General features: G+C 55.8%; 2 protein-coding genes across 6 annotated transcripts; one reads left to right on the forward strand and one right to left on the reverse strand.

The window, feature by feature from the left end:
- Window positions 1-33: 33 nt before the first annotated feature.
- On the reverse strand, window positions 34-2,325 carry GNG3 (G protein subunit gamma 3). The gene is made up of 3 exons (XM_030260882.4): window positions 2,186-2,325; window positions 1,444-1,550; window positions 34-724 (listed from the first exon to the last, which is right to left on the reverse strand). The coding sequence occupies exons 2-3, from the start codon at window positions 1,540-1,542 to the stop codon at window positions 596-598; spliced, it is 228 nt and encodes a 75-aa protein (XP_030116742.1). The 5' UTR covers window positions 1,543-1,550; window positions 2,186-2,325; the 3' UTR covers window positions 34-595.
- Window positions 2,326-2,828: 503 nt separating this feature from the next.
- On the forward strand, window positions 2,829-17,356 carry BSCL2 (BSCL2 lipid droplet biogenesis associated, seipin). 5 transcript variants are annotated; one of them, XM_072920296.1, is made up of 15 exons: window positions 2,829-2,925; window positions 5,262-5,505; window positions 7,007-7,088; window positions 8,427-8,570; window positions 8,861-8,995; window positions 9,715-9,812; window positions 10,826-10,958; window positions 11,045-11,090; window positions 11,556-11,621; window positions 12,801-12,970; window positions 14,401-14,544; window positions 15,482-15,533; window positions 15,753-15,845; window positions 16,299-16,515; window positions 16,751-17,356. In XM_072920296.1, the coding sequence occupies exons 2-15, from the start codon at window positions 5,300-5,302 to the stop codon at window positions 17,088-17,090; spliced, it is 1,926 nt and encodes a 641-aa protein (XP_072776397.1). In that variant the 5' UTR covers window positions 2,829-2,925; window positions 5,262-5,299; the 3' UTR covers window positions 17,091-17,356. The 5 variants fall into 5 exon arrangements, with proteins under 5 accessions (XP_072776397.1, XP_072776396.1, XP_072776398.1 ...); XM_072920295.1 differs by lacking the exon at window positions 2,829-2,925 and adding an exon at window positions 4,794-5,148; XM_072920298.1 differs by lacking the exons at window positions 2,829-2,925; window positions 5,262-5,505 and adding an exon at window positions 5,691-5,731.
- The last annotated feature ends 27 nt before the right edge of the window (window positions 17,357-17,383 follow it).

A 17,383-nucleotide genomic window follows, 5' to 3' on the forward strand; every position in this document is an offset into this window, starting at 1 on the left:
TTGGGGGATCCCCAAAAAAGTCCCAGCCCCGTCTGTGCCGCCAAGTGTTTATTTGGGGAGTGGGTGGGGGACACCCCAAAATTTCGGGAGCCCCCCCTTTATCCCCCCCTGGGGGTCCCTTAGAGCCGCAATTGGGGTGAGGGAGGCAAACCCCTGAAGTTTGGGCTGGGGGAGGTGAGAGATAACCTTTTGGGCGTGTCCTAAAATTTTGGGGGCGTCCCCATTTTGAGGTGGAGAGTGATGGGGGGAGGGGGAATTTTGGGGTGATTTTTGGGGGGCATTTCCAGAACCTTCCCTGAGTCCATCCTTTGAAGCCTTTTGGGGTGGGGGAACCCCCGAAATGCCCCCAAAACCCACCCGAAACCCCCCAAATTTTGAGCTGGGACCACCCCAGCGCTTTTTTAAGGGGTCCCAAATTTAGGGGGGAGGTACCAGCTGTGGGGTGGACCCCAAAACTCCCAAATTACCCCCACCCTCTCCCTCATTTCTGCCTCATTTTTGGGGTGAAATCGGCCCGAAATTTTACGGAGGTGGCCCGAAATGTGAGGGGGGGAACTCATAATTTTTGGGGATGTCCCCCAGGATTTTGGGGGGCTCAGAGGAGGGCGCAGAAGAATTTCTTCTCGCGGAAGGGGTTCTCAGAGGTGGGCACGGGCGTGAGCAGCGGGTCCTCGCAGGCGTGAGCCTCGCAGTAGCTCAGCAGCTCCGCCGCAGCCTTGGACACCTGCGAGGGGAGAAACGGGCTGGGGGACCCCAAAAATACACCTGGGAACCCCAAAATTTACCTGGAAACCTCAATAATTCATCTGGAAACACGAAAATCCACCTGGAAACCCCCAAAACCACCTGGAAACCTCAAAAAACCACCTGGAAATCTCAAAAATCACATGTGGAAACCCCAAAACCACCTGGAAACCCCAAAAATTTATCTGGAAACCCCCAAAACAACATCTGGAACATCTAAAATACACCTGGAAACCTAAAAACCACATCTGGAGACCCCAAAAATTCACCTGGAAACCTCAAAACTCACATCTGGAGCCCCGAAACCATCTGGAAACCCCAAAAATCACATCTTTTCCCAATTTTTCCCCTACCCGCCTCCTTTTCCCCCATTTTTTCCCATTTCCCCCCCATTTTTTCTCATTTTCCCCCTTTTCCCCCATTTTTTCACCTTTTTCCCTCATTTTTTCACCCTTTTCCCTCATTTTTTCACCTTTTTCCCTCATTTTTTCAAGTTCCCCCCCTTTTTTCCCCCATTTCTCCCCATTTATTCCCATTTTCCCCCTTTTTCACAGTTTTTCCCTGTTCTTTTTTTTCCCATTTTCTTCCCATTTCTTCCCTTTTTCCTCCCATTTCCCCCCATTTTTTCCCATTTCCCCCCCTAATTTTTTCATGTTTCCCCCCCACTTTTTCCTGTTTCCCCCCGTTTTTCCCCCAGACCTTGACCCGGCACAGGCTGGCCTCGATCTTCAGCTGCTCCACCATTTTCCGGGCCTGGCCCACGCTCAGGGTGCTGCTGGGGGGGGGCTCGCCCTTCATAGGGGGGGCTGTGGGGGCACCCCCAAATTTGGGAATCCCCCCAAAAAAAATCCCTCAAAAAAAATACAAAAACCCCAAAGAAATCCCACCCAAAATTAAAAAAAAAAAAAACGAAAAAATCCCTCATAAATGTGGTATTTCCCCTCTAAAAAATAAAAATAATAATAAAAAATTCTTCCCCACAATCCCAAATTATCCCCTCGGACCAAAATTTGGGATCCTCCCCAAAAAATCCCAAACACCACCCCCCCCCCCCAAAAAAAAAAAAAAATTTCAAAATGAACCTGAAAAAAATTTAAAAACCCACAAAAAAAGAAAATACTGAAAAAACCCCAAATCCCCAATGCAAACGGCATTTCCACCCCAAATCCTCCTGGAAAAATCCCAAATTTCCCCCAAATCCATAACCCCCCCCGCAAAAGTAATCCCAAATTCACGCTCCCCACCCCAAATTTCCACCCCCAATTCTTCCCCCCCCCAAAATTCCCTCCTCCGCCCCAAAATCCCCAAATTTCAGCCCCCACACCCCAAATTTCACTGCAAATGCCCTCCCCCCCAAATTTTTTTGGGGTTTTCACCCCCTCCCTCCCTCAAGTCCCCTCCCCCCCCCCAGGACCCCTCAATCCCCCCGCCCCTCCCCCACCTGTGCAGGACCCGCGGCCGCTCCGGTCCCGGCGATGCTCGGAGGGGGAGGGGCTTGGGGGGTGGGGGAGGGGCGGGGGCCACGCCCTTGCCCTTCCCCCCCCCTTTTATACCCCCCCTTCCTTCCCCCAAATTTTAGGGGCGCCTCAAAACCCCGCCCCCTCCCCCCCTTCCCTGTTTAAAATGGGGAGGGGGCTCAGGTGGGGGAGGGGCGGATTTTAGAGACCCCCCCAACCATTTTGACCCCTCTCCCCCCAACCCCAAACCCTTCCGCCCCTCAGATCCGCCAAAATTCCCCCAAAATCCCCCCCAGGACCCCCCAAAACCCCTCATGGCTCCCCCAAACCCCATAAAACCCCCCCAGACCACGCCCATCCCCTCGGGACCCCCCTAAAGCTCCCTCAGGAACACTCGGTGCCCTCAGGGAGGCCCCCCAGACCCCTGAGGACCCAAAAATGTCACAAAAATGCCCCAAAATTGCCCAAAATTCCCCAAAACCCCCCGTTGCCATGGAAACGGGGCGGGGCCCGGCGGGGCCGCAATGGGCGGGGCTAAAGGCGGGGCCAGCACGGGAGGGCCCGCAGTGGGCGGAGCTAACGGAGCGCTGTTTAATATGCAAAAGGGCGGGGTTACAGTTAGAATCGACCAATGGGGTGCAGTGTGGGCGGGGCTTGGAGTCGGAAGCGGCGGGGCCGGGGGCGGGGCCAGGGCGTGGCGGGAAGCGGGAGGCGCCGGCGTTCGGTAAGGGCGCGGGAGCGAAAAAAAAACCCCAAAATTGCCCAAAAAATCCGCCCCCAAACCCCGGAAATCGCCCTCAAAACCACTGGAATCGCATCCGGGACCCTCGAAAACCCCCGGGGTACCGGTAATCCGAAAAAATTCCCTCAGAAACTCTTCGGGAATGGCGGAAATTCTCCCCGCAAGCCCAAAATTGGCCCCAAAATCCGCAAAATTGGCCCCAAAATTCTCCCTACATCCCCAAAATCTTCCCCAGATCCCCTCCAGGACCCCTTAAATCCCCTCCTTTCCCCGGATATTCCCCAAAATCGCCCTAAAATGCCCCAAAAATCTCCCGGAGTCCCCCAAAACTTTATCAAAATCTCCTGAAATCCTCCAAAAATCTCCTGAAATTCCCAAAAATCTCCTGAAATTCCCCAAATATCCTCAAATCCCCTCAAAATCTCCTGAAACCCCCCAAAAAAATCTCCCAAAATCCCCAAAAAATCTCCCAAAATCCCCAAAAAACTCCCGAATTCCCGAAATATCTCCGAAATCCCGAAAAATCTCCCAAAATCCCAAAAATCCCCCCTGGGACCCCAAGCCCTGGAGTTCCCCCGAGTGTCGGGGCTGGGGAGGGGAAATTTGGGAATTCCGCCCCAATTTTGGGGTGGGGCCGCCCCTCCCCCCCCTTCACCTCTGTCCCGAATTCCGAATTTTGGGCTCAGGGAGGGAATTTGGAGTTTTCCCCTCGGATTTTGGGAATGGGGATGGAAATTTTGGGATGGGAATTTTAGGGTTGGGAATTTTCGGTTGGAAATTTTTAGGAAGGGGATTTTTGGGGTTCCCCCACGCATTTTGGGATGGGAATTTTGGGGTCGGGGCCCGGAATTTTGGGATGGGAATTTTGGAGTTGGGAATTTTTGGGGAGGGAATTTTTGGGGAAGGAGTTTTATGGAGGGAATTTTGGGGTTCCCCCACAGAATTTGGGAATGGTGGGAGGGGATTTTGGGGAGGGAATTTTGGGGTTGGGTTGGAATTTTTAGAGAAGAAATTTTTGGGGAAGGAAGTTTTGGGTCTGGAATTTTCAGGGTGGAAATTCTGGTGTTGGAATTTTTAGGGAGAGAATTTTGGGGAGGGAATTTTTAGGGAGGGAACTTTGGGATTCCCCCACAGATTTTGGGGAAGGAATTTTGGGGCCTGAAATTTTTGGGGAGGGAATTTTGAGGAGGGAATTTTGGGACTGTGGCCTGGAATTTTTTGGAGGGGGGAATTTTGGGGTTGGGGTGGGAATTTTCAGGGAGGGAATTTTGGGGAGGGAACTTTGGGATTTCCCCCACAGATTTTGGGGTGGGGGAGAGGATTTTGGGGAGGGAATTTTAGGAGCGTGGACCTGGAATTTTTGGGGAAGGAATTTTTGGGGAAGGAATCTTGGGGTTCTCCCACAGATTTCAGTTGGGGGGTGGGGGTGGTGTCATGGAATTTTGGGATGGGAATTTCGGGACCTGGAATTTTGGGGAAGGGACTTTTAGGAAGGGAAATTTGGAATTCCCCCACAAATTTTGGGGTGGGGGAAGGGATTTTGGGGAAGGAATTTTGGGAGCGTGGGCCTGGAATTTTTGGGGAAGGAATTTCGGGTTTCTCCCACGGATTTTGGCAATGGGGCTGGAATTTCGGGGAGGGAATTTTGGGGTTCCCCCACGGATTTTGGGGTGGGGGAGGGGATTTTGGGGAAGGAATTTTGGGGCTGGACCTGGAATTTTTGGGGAAGGAATTTTGGGGTTCTCCCACGGATTTTAGTTAGGGGGGGGGGATGGGAATTTTGGGACCCGGAATTTTGAGGAAGGAACTTTTAGGAAGGGAATTTTGGGCTTCCCCCACAGATTTTGTTGGGGGGGGGGGGGGGGGGAATCCCGGAATTTTGGGATGGGAATTTCGGGACCCGGAATTTTGGGGAAGGAACTTTTAGGAAGGGAACTTTGTGATTTCCCCCACAGATTTTGGGGTGGGGGAGAGGATTTTGGGGAGGGAATTTCGGGGTTCTCCCACGGATTTTGGCAATGGGGCTGGAATTTTTGGGGAAGGAATTTTGGGGTTCCCCCACGGATTTTAGTTAGGAGGGGATGGGAATTTTGGGACCCGGAATTTTTGAGGAAGGAACTTTTCGGAAAGGAACTTTTCGGAAGGGAATTTTGGGCTTCCCCACAGATTTTGTTGTGGGGGGAGGGGGGAAATCCCGGAATTTTGGTGCGTATCCCGAAATTCCTGAATTTCCCTGGAGGGCAGGGGTGGAGAGGAGCCCTCCCCCTGCCCTCCCCTCCCCCCTGACCTCTCCCCTGCCCTCCCCCCTCTCTCCGCAGCTCCTCCCCGCCCATGGGGCTCCCCTCCCCCCTCTGCCATGGCTCCTGGGGGGCTCCCGCCGCCCCCGCTGCTGCTCTGGGGGGCTCAGCTGGGGCGGGGGGCGCGGCGGGCGCTGCTGCGGGGGGCGCTGGGGCTGAGCCTGGCGCTGCTGCTGCTCTGGGCCGCGCTCTTCCTCTACGGCTCCTTCTACTGGGCCTACCTGCCCGCGGCCGCGCTGCTGCGCCCGCTGCACCTGGCCTTCAGGTAAAGGGCTTTTGGGGGGTTTTTGGGGGGTTTTTGGGGGGTTTTTGGGGAGTTTGGGGGGCGTTCAGGGGCTCTGTACCTGCCCGCTGCTGCACCCGCTGCACCTGGCCTTCAGGTAAAGGGTTTTGGGGTTTTTTTGGGGGGTTTTTGGGGGGTTTGGGGGGCGTTCAGGGGCTCTGTACCTGCCCATGGCTGCGCTGCTGCGCCCGCTGCACCTGGCCTTCAGGTGAAGGGGTTTTGGGGGGTTTCGGGGTTTTTTTGGGGGGTTTTTGGGGAGTTTGGGGGCGTTCAGGGGCTCTGTACCTGCCCGCTGCTGCACCCGCTGCGCCTGGCCTTCAGGTAAAGGGGTTTGGGGGGTTTTTGGGGGGTTTTTGGGGGGTTTTGGGGGAGTTTGGAGGGCGTTCAGGGGCTCTGTACCTGCCTGCGGCTGCGCTGCTGCGCCCGCTGCGCCTGGCCTTCAGGTAAAGGGGTTTTTGGGGGGTTTTGGGGGGTCAGGTGTGGCCAGGAGGGGTTTTGGGAGGGTTTTGGAGGAGTTTGGGGCAGTTCAGGTGTGGCCAGGAGGGGTTTTGGGTGGGTTTGGGAGGGTTCAGGTGTGGCCAGGAGGGGTTTTGGGGGGGGTTTGAGGGGGTCAGATGTGGCCAGGTGGGATTTTGGGGGGTCAGGTGTGGCCAGGAGGGGTTTTGGGAGGGTTTTGGAGGAGTTTGGGGGAGTTCAGGTCTGGCCAGGTGGGGTTTTGGGGGGTTCAGGTGTGGCCAGGTGGGGTTTTGGGGGGTTTGGGGGAGTTCAGGTGTGGCCAGGAGGGGTTTGGGGGGGGTCAGATGTGGCCAGGCGGGGTTTTTGGGGGGTTTGGGGGGGTTCAGGTGTGGCCAGGAGGGGTTTTGGAGGGGTTTGGGGGGGGTTGGGGGGGTCAGATGTGGTCAGGTGGGGTTTTGGAGAAGTTTGGGGGATTCAGGTGTGGCCAGGTGGGGTTTTGGGGGGGTTTGTGGGAGTTCAGGTGTGGCCAGGTGGGGTTTGGGGAGGTTCAGGTGATGCTGGGAGGGGTTTTGGGGGAGTTTTGTGGGGGTTAATGTGTGCCCAGGTGTGTTCAGGTGGGGTTTAGGGGATTTTGAGGGCGTTTTGGGAGGTTCAGGTGTGGCCAGGAGGGGTTTTTGGAGGGTTTTGGAGGAATTTCGGGGGGTTTGGGGGAGTTCAGGTGTGGCCGGGTGGGGTTTTGGAGGAGTTTTGGGAGCTTCAGATGTGCCCAGGTGTGTCCAGGTGAAGAAAATCTGGGGTGAGTGACCCTAAAATAACCCTTAAAAAAAATACCCCCAAAAAAACCCGAAAACCAAAAAACCCACTTAAAAAAAAAATTTAAAAAGTCCCAAAAATGCCCAGTGGGTTTCCCTGTGCACACCTGGGCCAGGTGAGGGTTGGGGTGGGGGGGTTTGGGGCTGGTTTGGGGGGGTTTTGGGGTGGTTTTGAGCCCGATTTGGCTGCCCTCACCCCAATTTTGGCCCCCCAGGTCGGACTGTGACAGCCCCGGGCCCGAGCTCTGCTCCTTCCCCTCGGCCAACGTCTCCCTGCTGGGGGAGCACCGTGAGAAGGTTCCGGAAAACCCCAAATTTGGGGGGTTCGGGGCTTGGGGGTGGGTGGGAATGACCTTAAAAACGGGGAGGGGGGGGTTGGGGTTAGAAAATCCCAAAAATGTGGGGTCTAAATGTCCTGAAAATGTCCCAAAAATGTGAGGCCAAAATGTCAGTTATGCTCAGGTGTATCCCAGGTGTACCCAGGTGTACCCAGGTATATCTCAGGTGTACCCAGGTGTACCCAGGAGTATCCCAGGTGTACCAGGTGTATCCCAGGTGTATCCCAGGTGTACCCCAGGTGTATCCCAGGTGTACCAGGTGTATCCCAGGTGTACCCAGGTGTACCAGGAGTATCCCAGGTGTACCAGGAGTATCCCAGGTGTATCCCAGGTGTACCAGGTGTATCCCAGGTGTATCCCAGGTGTACCCCAGGAGTATCCCAGGTGTACCAGGTGTATACCAGGTGTACCAGGAGTATCCCAGGTGTACCAGGTGTACCCAGGAGTATCCCAGATGTACCCAGGTGTACCCAGGAGTATCTCAGGTGTATCCCAGGTGTACCCCAGGAGTATCCCAGGTGTACCAGGTGTATCCCAGGTGTACCAGGAGTATTCCAGGTGTACCCAGGTGTACCCAGAAGTATCTCAGGTGTACCAGGAGTATCTTAGGTGTACCCAGGAGTATCTCAGGAGTATCCCAGGTGTACCCAGGTATATCCCAGGTGTACCCAAGAGTATCTTAGGTGTACCCAGGAGTATCCCAGGTGTATCCCAGGTGTACCCAGGTGTACCAGGTGTATCCCAGGTGTACCCAGGTGTATCCCAGGTGTACCCAAGAGTATCTTAGGTGTACCCAGGTGTACCCAGGTGTATCCCAGGTGTATCCTAGGTGTATCTCAGGTGTACCCAGGTGTACCCAGGTGTATCCCAGGTGTATCCCAGGTGTACCCAGGTATATCCCAGGTGTACCCAGGTGTATCCCAGGTGTATCCCAGGTGTACCCAGGAGTATCCCAGGTGTACCCAGGTATATCCCAGGTGTACCCAGGTATATCCCAGGTGTACCCAGGTGTATCCCAGGTGTATCCCAGGTGTACCCAGGTGTATCTCAGGAGTATCCCAGGTGTATCTCAGGTGTACCAGGTGTACCCAGGAGTATCTCAGATGTACCAGGTGTATCCCAGGTGTACCCAGGAGTATCCCAGGTGTACCCAGGTGTATCCCAGGTGTACCCAGTTATATCCCAGGTGTACCCAGGAGTATCCCAGGTGTATCCCAGGTGTACCCAGGAGTATTCCAGGAGTATCCCAGGTGTACCCAGGAGTATCCCAGGTGTATCCCAGGTGTACCTGCCCCAGGTGCTGCTCTACGGCCAGGTGTACCGGATCTCGCTGGAGCTGGAGCTGCCGGAGTCGCCGGTGAACCGCGAGCTCGGGATGTTCATGGTGACCCTGACCTGCTACGGCCACGGCGGCCGGACGCTGGCCACGGCTGCGCGCTCGGTACTGGGACTGGGAGGGACTGGGATGGACTGGGAGGGACTGGGATGGAATGGGAGGGACTGGGAGGACTGGGGATGGGGACTGGGGGGACTGGGAGGGACTGGGGGGACTGGGGGGGACTGGGATGGAATGGGAGGGACTGGGGGGGACTGGGAGGGACTGGGGGGGACTGGGAGGGGGAACAGGAACAGGGAACAGGGTGGCCCCTGGCCATGTGGGGTGGATTTGGGGTCTCTGGGATGGATTTGGGGTGGGATTTGGGGTGAATTTGTGGGATTTTGGTCCCCCAGGCCATGCTGCACTACCGCTCCCGCCTGCTCCGGGCTCTCCACACCGTGGCCTTCTCCGGCCTCTTCCTCAGCGGCTTCGCCGAGCAGAGCCAGACCCTGGAGCTGGAGCTGATGGCGCGCTACCGCGAGGACCCCGTGCGCTGGGGGGGTTTGGGGGTTCCTGGGGGGGATTTGGGCGGTCCTGGGGGGGATTTGGGGGGTCTCAGGGGCATTTGGGGGGTCCTGGGGGGAATTTGGGGCATCTCAGGGGGGATTTGGGGAGTCCTGGGGGGGATTTGGGGCATCTCGGGAGAGATTTGGGGGGTCCTGGGGGGATTTGGGGCATCTCAGGGGAGATTTGGAGGGTCCTGGGGGGGATTCGGGAGGATTTGAGGGATTTTTTGGGGGTCCCATGGGGATTTTGAGAGGTCCCATTGGGATTTGGGGGGGTCCTGGGGGGATTTGGGGGGTCTCGGGGGAATTTGGAGGGTCCCAGAGGGATTTGGGGGGATTTTAGGGGGGCCTGGGAGGGATTTGGGGCTTTTGGGGAGGATATGGGGGGTCCCGGGGGGATTTGGGGGGGGTCCAATGAGGAGTTTGGGGGTTGGGGGTGATTTTGAGGAGTCCTGGAGGGGATCTGGGGGGTGGTTCGGGGTTCCTGGGGGAGTCTGGGGGCTGTTTTGAGGGTCCCAGGTTGATTTGGGGGCTGTTTTGGGGGTCTGGGGCTGTTTTGGGGGATATTTTAGGGGTCCCAGGCCGTTTTGGGGGATATTTTGGGGGTCCCAGGCTGTTTTGGGGGGTATTTTGGGGGTCTGGGGGCTGTTTTTTGGGGTTCCGGGGTTGTTTTTGGGGTCCCTGACCCCCGTGCCCCCCAGTACACGCCGACCGTGGGGGCGCTGGTGGAGATCCGCAGCCGGCGGGTGCAGCTCTACGGGGCGCGGCTGCGCGTGCACGCGCACTTCAGCGGCCTCAGGTGGGCCTAAACCGGGTTTAAACTGGGCCTAAACCGGGTTTAAACCGGGCCTAAACCCGGCTTAAACCTTCCCCAAAACCTGCACCAAAATTGCCCCATAACGGCCCCAAAAACCCGGCCTAAATCTGCCCCAAAACTGCCCCAGCCCCACTTCAGCGGCCTCAGGTGGGCCAAACCTGGACTAAACCGGGCCTAAACCGGGTTTAAACCGGGCCTAAACCAGGTTTAAACCGGGCCTAAACCGGGTTTAAACCGGGCTTTAACCAGGCCTGAACCTACCCCAAAACCTGCACCAAAACTGCCCCAAAACTGCCCCATAACGGCCCCAAAACCGGCCTAAATCTGCCCCAAAACTGCCCCAGACCCCCCAGCCCAGCCCCAGGGTGTGACCCTGTCCTCGTCTCACCTGTGACACACCTGTGACACACCTGTAGGACATTTCACACACCTGTGCCACGCCTGTCACACACCTGTATCACACCTGTATCACACCTGTAAGATGTCACCTGTCAAACCTGTATCACACCTGTAGGATGTCACACGCCTGTCACACTCCTGTTTCACACCTGTGACACACCTGTATCACACCTGTAAGATGTCACATGCCTGTGACACACCTGTATGACATTTCACACACCCGTGTCACACCTGCGACACACCTGTAAGATGTCACACGCCTGTGACACACCTGTGACACACCTGTAAGATGTCACACTCCTGTCACACACCTGTATCACAGCTGTAAGATTTCACACACCTGTCACACACCTGTCACACACCTGTATGACATTTCACACACCCGTGTCACACCTGTATCACACCTGTAAGATGTCACACACCTGTGACACACCTGCAGGACACACCTGTAAGATGTCACACGCCTGTCACACACCTGTAGGACATTTCACACACCTGTGTCACACCTGTATCACACCTGTAAGATGTCACACGCCCGTGACACGCCCGTGACACGCCCGTGACACACCTGTAACACACCTGTCACACCTGCACAGGTACCTGCTGTACCACTTCCCGCTGACCTCGGCCGTGCTGGGCGTGGCCGGGAATTGGGCGCTGCTGGCGCTGCTCACCTTGGGGGGGTACCTGCAGTGGGGGCGGGGCCAGCGCCCGCCACGCCCCGCCCAGGTGAGTTACGGGTGGGGGAGGGGCTGGGGGGGACCGCCCCTCCCCCACCCCCCAGCTCACCTGAGCCCCTCCCCCACCTGTGACAGGAGCGGCCGAGCCACGGAGGAGCCCCCGGGGAGGGGGAGGGGACAGGTGAGAGATGGCGACTTTTGGGAGTAATTTTGGGGGGGAATTTTGAGGGCACCTTTTGGGGAAATTTTGGGGGATTTTGGAGGAGATTTTGGGCAAATTTGGGGGAGGATTTCGGGGAGATTTTGAGAGGATTTTGGAGGAGATTTGGGGAGGATTTTGGAAAAGATTTTGAGGAGGATTTGAAGGAGATTTTGGGCAAATTTGGGAAGATTTGGGGGAGATTTTGGGGAGGATTTCAGGGAGATTTTGGAGGAGATTTGGGGAGGATTTTGGAAAATATTTTGGGGAGGATTTGAAGGAGATTTTGGGCAAATTAGGGAAGATTTTGGAGGAGATTTTGGGGAGGGATTTTGCGGGAATTCTGGGAGGATTTTGGGCAAATTTGGGAGGGATTTTGGGGAAGATTTTGGGGAGGTTCAAGGTGCTTTTTTTTGGTTTTTGTTTTTGCCCCTCCCCCACCCCCAGATCTCTCAGCCTCTCCCCAAAATCCGGAGGAGCCCGAAAGCGTCGGAGCCTCAGAGCCCAACCGAGGTGGGGGAGGGGCAGCACCCAAAACCCCCAAATTCGGGGGGAAGGGGCCAAAATGTAGGGGGAGTGGCCTAATTTTGGGGGAGGGACTTAATTTTGGGGGGGTTTGCCCAAATTTGGGGACAGGGCCTAATTTGGGGGGAGTGGCATAAGTTTAGGGGGAGTGGCTTATTTTGGGGGGCCAATTTTGAAGGGAGTGGTCTGATTTTAGGGGGGAAGGGCCCACATTTGGGGGGCAATTTTGGGGGAGTGGCCCAATTTACGGGGAGGGGTTTCGGTTTGGGGGGAGGATCCCAGATTTGGGGTGAGTGCCCCAATTTGGGGGGGGGAGGGGCTCAATTTTGGGGTCTGGGGGCTCTGATCGCCCCTCCCCCCCCCAGAGCCCCCCCTGCTCAGCGCCGCCAACGCCCCCAGCAAGGAGGGGGAGGGGCGGGAGGAAGAGGAGGATGAGGGGGAGGGGCAGGAGGAACAGGGGGACCCCCCCACGCCCCTCCCCCCCTCCCGGACCGCCCCTCCCCCCTCCGGCAGCGCCACCTCTGCTCCAGCTCCTGAGCCCCTCCCCCACCCCCCCCAAAATTTGGGGGTCTCAATAAAGGCTTTGGCCCCTCCCCCACCTCCCAAAATCCAGGTTGGGTCCATCCGCTGGGGGGGGAGGGGCGGGCGAGAGGCGGGGACCTCAAAAATCTTCCAAATCCCCAAAACCACCCGAATTTAACCCCAAAAAATCCTCCAAAAGAACTCCCAAAATCGTCTCCAGAATTCTCCAGAATCCTCTCTAAAATTCCCTGAAATCCTCCCCAAAATGCTCCTCAAAATTCTCCAAAATTCCCCCAAAATCTTTCCTAAAATTCCCCAAAATCCTCCCCAAAATTTCCCCAGATCCTCCACAAAAAGTTGGGTGGGTTTTGGGGTCACTTTTGGGTGAGATTTGGAGTATTTTTGGGGTATTTCAGGTGGGTTTTTTGGGTATTTTTGGATAGGTTTTGGGATATTTTTCGGGTATTTTTGGGGGAATTTAAGGGTGGTTTTGGGTTATTTTTGGGACATTTTTGGGTGAGTTTTGGGGTATTTTTGCGGTCACTTTAGGGCGGTTTCGGGAAATATTTGGGGTATTTTTGGGCGGGTTTTGCGGTCAGTTTTGGGTGAGTTTTGGGCAATTTTCGGTGTCACTTTCCGGGCCAGTTTCCCGCCTTCTTTTGTGCCGTCCGCGTCCCGCTGCGTTGTGTCCCGCGCCGGCCGCCGTCCCCCACGTGACGCGAGCCCGGGGCCGCCGTGATGGCGGCGGGCGGCGGGGCCGAGCCCGGGCGGGCCCTGGAGGCGCTGCTGGAGATGGGATTCGGGGCCCGGCGCGCGTGAGGGCGGCGGCGCCGCGGGGACATCGGGGGAGGGCCGGGGACAGCGGGGGAGGGCGGTCGGGAGCAGCCGGGGATAGCCCGGTAACGGCAACGGGAATGGGACTGGGGGGGGGGCGGGGGGAGAGGGGACACCGAAAGGCCCCGGAGCCCCCGGGACCCACCAAACTCCACCGGGACCCCCTCAAAAATAACCGGGAGCCCCCGGTCCCACAGGGCGAAGGCGCTGGCGCTGACCGGGAACCGGGGAGTGGAACAGGCCATGGACTGGTGAGGGGAGGACCCCAAAAACATCCCCGGGACCCCCAAAAAAACCCAACCGAGATCCCCCAAAAACAGCCCCGGGACCCCAAAAAAACCCAACCGAGATCCCCCAAAAACAGCCCCGGGTCCCCCCCCCAGAAAAAAACCCGGGGCCCCAAAATCTCCCTGGGACCCCCAAAAATAGCCTCGGGACCCTCAAAACTCGCTGCAGGAGCCCCAAAAATCCCCCTGGGATCCCCAAAACTTCCCCTGGGATCTCCAAAATTCCATTCAGGACCCCTGAAATTCCACCTAGGACCCCCAAAAACCCCCTGAGACCCCCCAAAATTCCTTCTGGGACCCCAAAATTCTCTTCAAGACCCCAACCCCCCCCCAGGACCCCAAAAATTCTTCCCAGGACTCTAAAAACCTTCTCTGGGACCCCCAAAATTCCCTTCAGGGTCCCCAAAATTCCCTTCAAGACTCCCCAAGAACCCCCTGAGACCCCAAAATTCCTGGGATGCCCCAAAAACCCCCTGACACCCCAAAATTCCTCCTGGAATGCCCCAAAAACCTTCCAGAACCCCCCCAAATACCCCCAATTTTGGGTCCCCTCCCTGATTCCTTGCCGATTTTGGGGTCCCCAGGCTGGTGGCTCACGAGGACGACCCCGACTCGGACTCCGAACTCCCCCCGGGTTTGGGGGCGCTGCCCTTGGGCCTGGGGGGGCCCCGGCAGCCGCCGGGCCCCGAGGATGAGACCCAGAAGTGAATTTTGGGGGTCGGGGGGAAATTTTGGGGTTTTAAGGGAAATTTTTGGGGTTTGAGGAGGAAATTTTGTGGTTCAAAGGGAAATTTTGGGGTTTGGAGAGGAAATTTTGGGATTTGCGGAGTAAATTTTGGGGTTTAAAGGGAAATTTTGGGGTTTGGGGAGCTCAGGGATATTTTGGGGTTTAGAGTGGTTGATTTGGGGTTTCAGGGCGGTTTTTGGCAGGGTTTTTGGGTATTCTTGAGAGGGTTTTGGGGTATTTTGGGGTTGTTTTTGGGCTGCTTTTGGGGTATTTTTGGGTGAATTTTTTTGCTATTTTTAGGGTGGGTTTTGGGTTGTTTTTGGTGAGTTTTTTCGGATATTTTTGGGGTGGGATTTTGGGTATTTTTGGAATATTCAGGCTGTTTTTGGGGTCCCAGGCTGCTCTCCGAGGCCGGGCAGGAGCGCGAGCGGCGCCGCCGGGGGCAGGAGCTGGCCAAGCTGCGGGAATGGCGGCGCGACGAGGAGCGGCGCCGCGCGGCCGAGGAGCGGCGCCGGGAGCGCGCCGAGGAGTGGGCGGCGCGGTGAGGGAACCCAACCCCGAAATTTTGGGGGAATTGCCCAAAATTGCCCGAAATTTCCCCCCAGAAAACCTTGGGAGGACCTTGGTCCTCCGGGCCACCAGGGAATGCCAAAATGGCAGGAAAAGCCCTCACAAAAAAGGCGGGAAAAGCCCTCACGAAAAAAGGCGGGAAAAGCCCTCACGAAAAAAGGCGGGAAAAGCCCTCATGAAAAAAGGCGGGAAAAGCCATCACGAAAAAAGGCGGGAAAAGCCCTCATGAAAAAAGGCGGGAAAAGCCCTCACGAAAAAAGGCGGGAAAAGCCCTCATGAAAAAAGGCGGGAAAAGCCCTCACGAAAAAAGGCGGGAAAAGCCCTCACGAAAAATGGTGGCGCCACGGGAATTTTGGGAGGACAAAAACCCCTCAGGATTCCCTCAGACCATACAAATTCCCTGAATTCCCACCTGAAAACCTTTTGTGGACGCTCCCTGAGCCCCCAAACCTGAGAGTGCCACCCTAAAACTTCGGGGGTTCCCCTGGAGATCCCCTGGGATCCCCAAATGTCCCTCAGGATTCCCTCAGGATCTCCAAAATCCCCTCAGGATCCCCCAAATTCCCTCAGGATTCCCTAAATCCCGTCATGATTCCCTAAATTCCCTCAGGATCCCCCAAATCCTCTCAGGATCTCCCAGATTCCCCCACAATCTCCCAAATCCCCTCAGCATAGCCAAAATTCCCTCAGAATCCCCCAAATTCCCCTCAAGATTCCCCAAAATCTCCTCAAGATTCCCAAAATCCCCTCAGGATCCCCCAAATCTCCACAGGATCCCCCAAATCACCCCGGGATCCCCAAAATCCCTCTGGGATCCCCTGGATTGCCGCAGCCCCTCCCAATTTTTAGGGATCCCAAAAGTTTCGGGGAACCCCTGAAAATTTGGGATTTCCCCCCAAACTCTTTAGGCAGAGGGTGCGGGAGAAGATCGAGCGGGACAAGGCGGAGCGGGCACAGAGGGTGAGCGGGATCTCAAAAAATTTTGGGGATCCCAGGGGATTTTGGGGATCCCAGGGGATTTGAGGTGATCCTAAAGTATTTGGGGGGGGGGAATCCCAGGGGATTTTGGGAGACCCCAAAGGGTTTGGGGCATTCCCAGGGGATTTGGGGGATCCTCGAGGCCACTTTGGGGTGCAGCCCCGCTTGGATACCCCAGATCTCCCCCTGCCCCTCTCCCAGTTCGCCCCGACCCCCCCGGAGCCCCCAAATCCCACCCAGGAGCCGCCCCGGGAGCCGCCGGCGCCGCGGGAGCACGAGCACTGCCGGATCCAGGTGGGGATTTTGGGGATCCCTGATGGGATTTGGGGACTTTTGAGGGATTTGGGAATTCCCTGATGGCATTTTGAGGTATTCTGAGGGGGATTTTGGGAGGATCTGGGTGTATTTCAGGTTATTTTAGGTACGTTTTAGGTTATTTTGGGTACATTTAGGGTACATTTTTGAGTACATTTTTGGTTATTTCTCCCCAGCTGCGCCTGCTGGACTGGGGTGAATTTTGGGTTATTTAGGGTATATTTTAGGTACATTTAGGGTACATTTTGGGTTATTTTCTCCCCAGCTGCCCCACCCGGACTGGGGTGAATTTTGGGGTATTTTAGGTACATTTTGGATGATTTTAGGTTCTGTTTCCCCCCAGCTGCGCCTGCCAGACTGGGGTTGCTTTTGGGTGGATTTAGAGTTATTTTGGGTGATTTTAGTTACGTTTTGGATGGTTTCTCCCCCCAGCTGCGGATGCCCGACGGCCGCGCGCTCACGCAGAGTTTCCGGGCGCGGGAGCCGCTGGCGGCCGTGCGGCTTTTCGTGGAGCTGCAGGGGGGCCCGGGGGGCTTGGGGGGCTCCGGGGGCGTCTCCGGGGGTCCCCCCGAGCCCTTCAGCCTCCGCACGGCCTTTCCCCGGCGCCTCTTCACGGAGGACGACATGGAGAAACCCCTGCAGGAGCTGGGTGAGGCTGGGGGTCCTGGGGGGATTTGGGGGTCCCTGGGGGGGATTTGGGGGATCCTGGGGGAATTTTGGGGTCCCTGGGGGGGATTTGGGGACTCCAGGGTGGGTTTGGGGGTGCTCCTGGTGGGATTTGGGGGGTCCTGGGGGAGTTTGTTGTGTCCCTGAGGGAATTTTAGGGTAATTTGAGGATTTGGGGGATTTTTTTTAGGGTTCTCACATGCCTTTCCCTTTTCCAGGCCTGGTTCCCTCCGCCGTCGTCATCGTGGCCAAAAAGGAGGGGAGCTGAGGGGGGTCACCCCCCAAAGTCCCCAAAACCCCCCAAGAAAAACCCAAATAAACTGGAAAAAATTAAAAAAAAAAAAGAAACTCAAACCCAAAAAAACCCAAATAAACCAAACAAACCCCCAAACAAATCCAAAAAAAGCCAAAAAACCCCAAATAAACCCCAAAATCCCCCAGAAAACCCCAAATGAAGTGGAAAAAAATTCTAAAAAAACAACAAAAAAAACCCCCCCAAATAAATATAAAAAACTCCAAAATAAGTCCCAAAAAACTCAAACCCAAATAAACCCATAAAAAGGGGAAAAATTTTTTTAAAAATACAAATAAACCCAAAAAAAACACAAAATAAACCGCAAAAAAACTCAAACCCAAAAATCTCAAATAAACCCAAACCAACTTGAAGTAAACCCAAAAAAAACCCGCAAACAAGACCCAAAAAAGCCAAATTAACCCAAAAAACCACAAATAAACCCAAACAAAGAGAAAAAAATAAAAATCCTCAAAAAATCCAAATAAATGCCAAAAAAAACTCAAATAAACTAAAAAAAAGGCACAAATAACCCCAAAACCCCCCAAGCCCCTCTGGA

Source organism: Taeniopygia guttata, chromosome 31, assembly GCF_048771995.1.
Source record: "Taeniopygia guttata chromosome 31, bTaeGut7.mat, whole genome shotgun sequence".
Classification (NCBI taxonomy): Eukaryota; Metazoa; Chordata; class Aves; order Passeriformes; family Estrildidae; genus Taeniopygia; species Taeniopygia guttata.

What these genes read in the sequence shown, in the direction of transcription:
- GNG3 (XM_030260882.4), bottom strand. Translation starts at nt 1,542, where the DNA reads ATGAAGGGCGAGCCCCCCCCCAGCAGCACCCTGAGCGTGGGCCAGGCC. An exon ending in CCAGCCTGTGCCGGGTCAAG is followed by an intron (nt 725 to 1,443) that starts GTCTGGGGGAAA and finishes CTCCCCTCGCAG; the next exon opens with GTGTCCAAGGCTGCGGCGGA.
- BSCL2 (XM_072920295.1), top strand. Translation starts at nt 5,025, where the DNA reads ATGGGAATTTTGGGACCCGGAATTTTTGAGGAAGGAACTTTTCGGAAA. An exon ending in TGGCCACGGCTGCGCGCTCG is followed by an intron (nt 8,571 to 8,860) that starts GTACTGGGACTG and finishes TTGGTCCCCCAG; the next exon opens with GCCATGCTGCACTACCGCTC. An exon ending in AGCCTCAGAGCCCAACCGAG is followed by an intron (nt 11,622 to 12,800) that starts GTGGGGGAGGGG and finishes TTTCCGGGCCAG; the next exon opens with TTTCCCGCCTTCTTTTGTGC.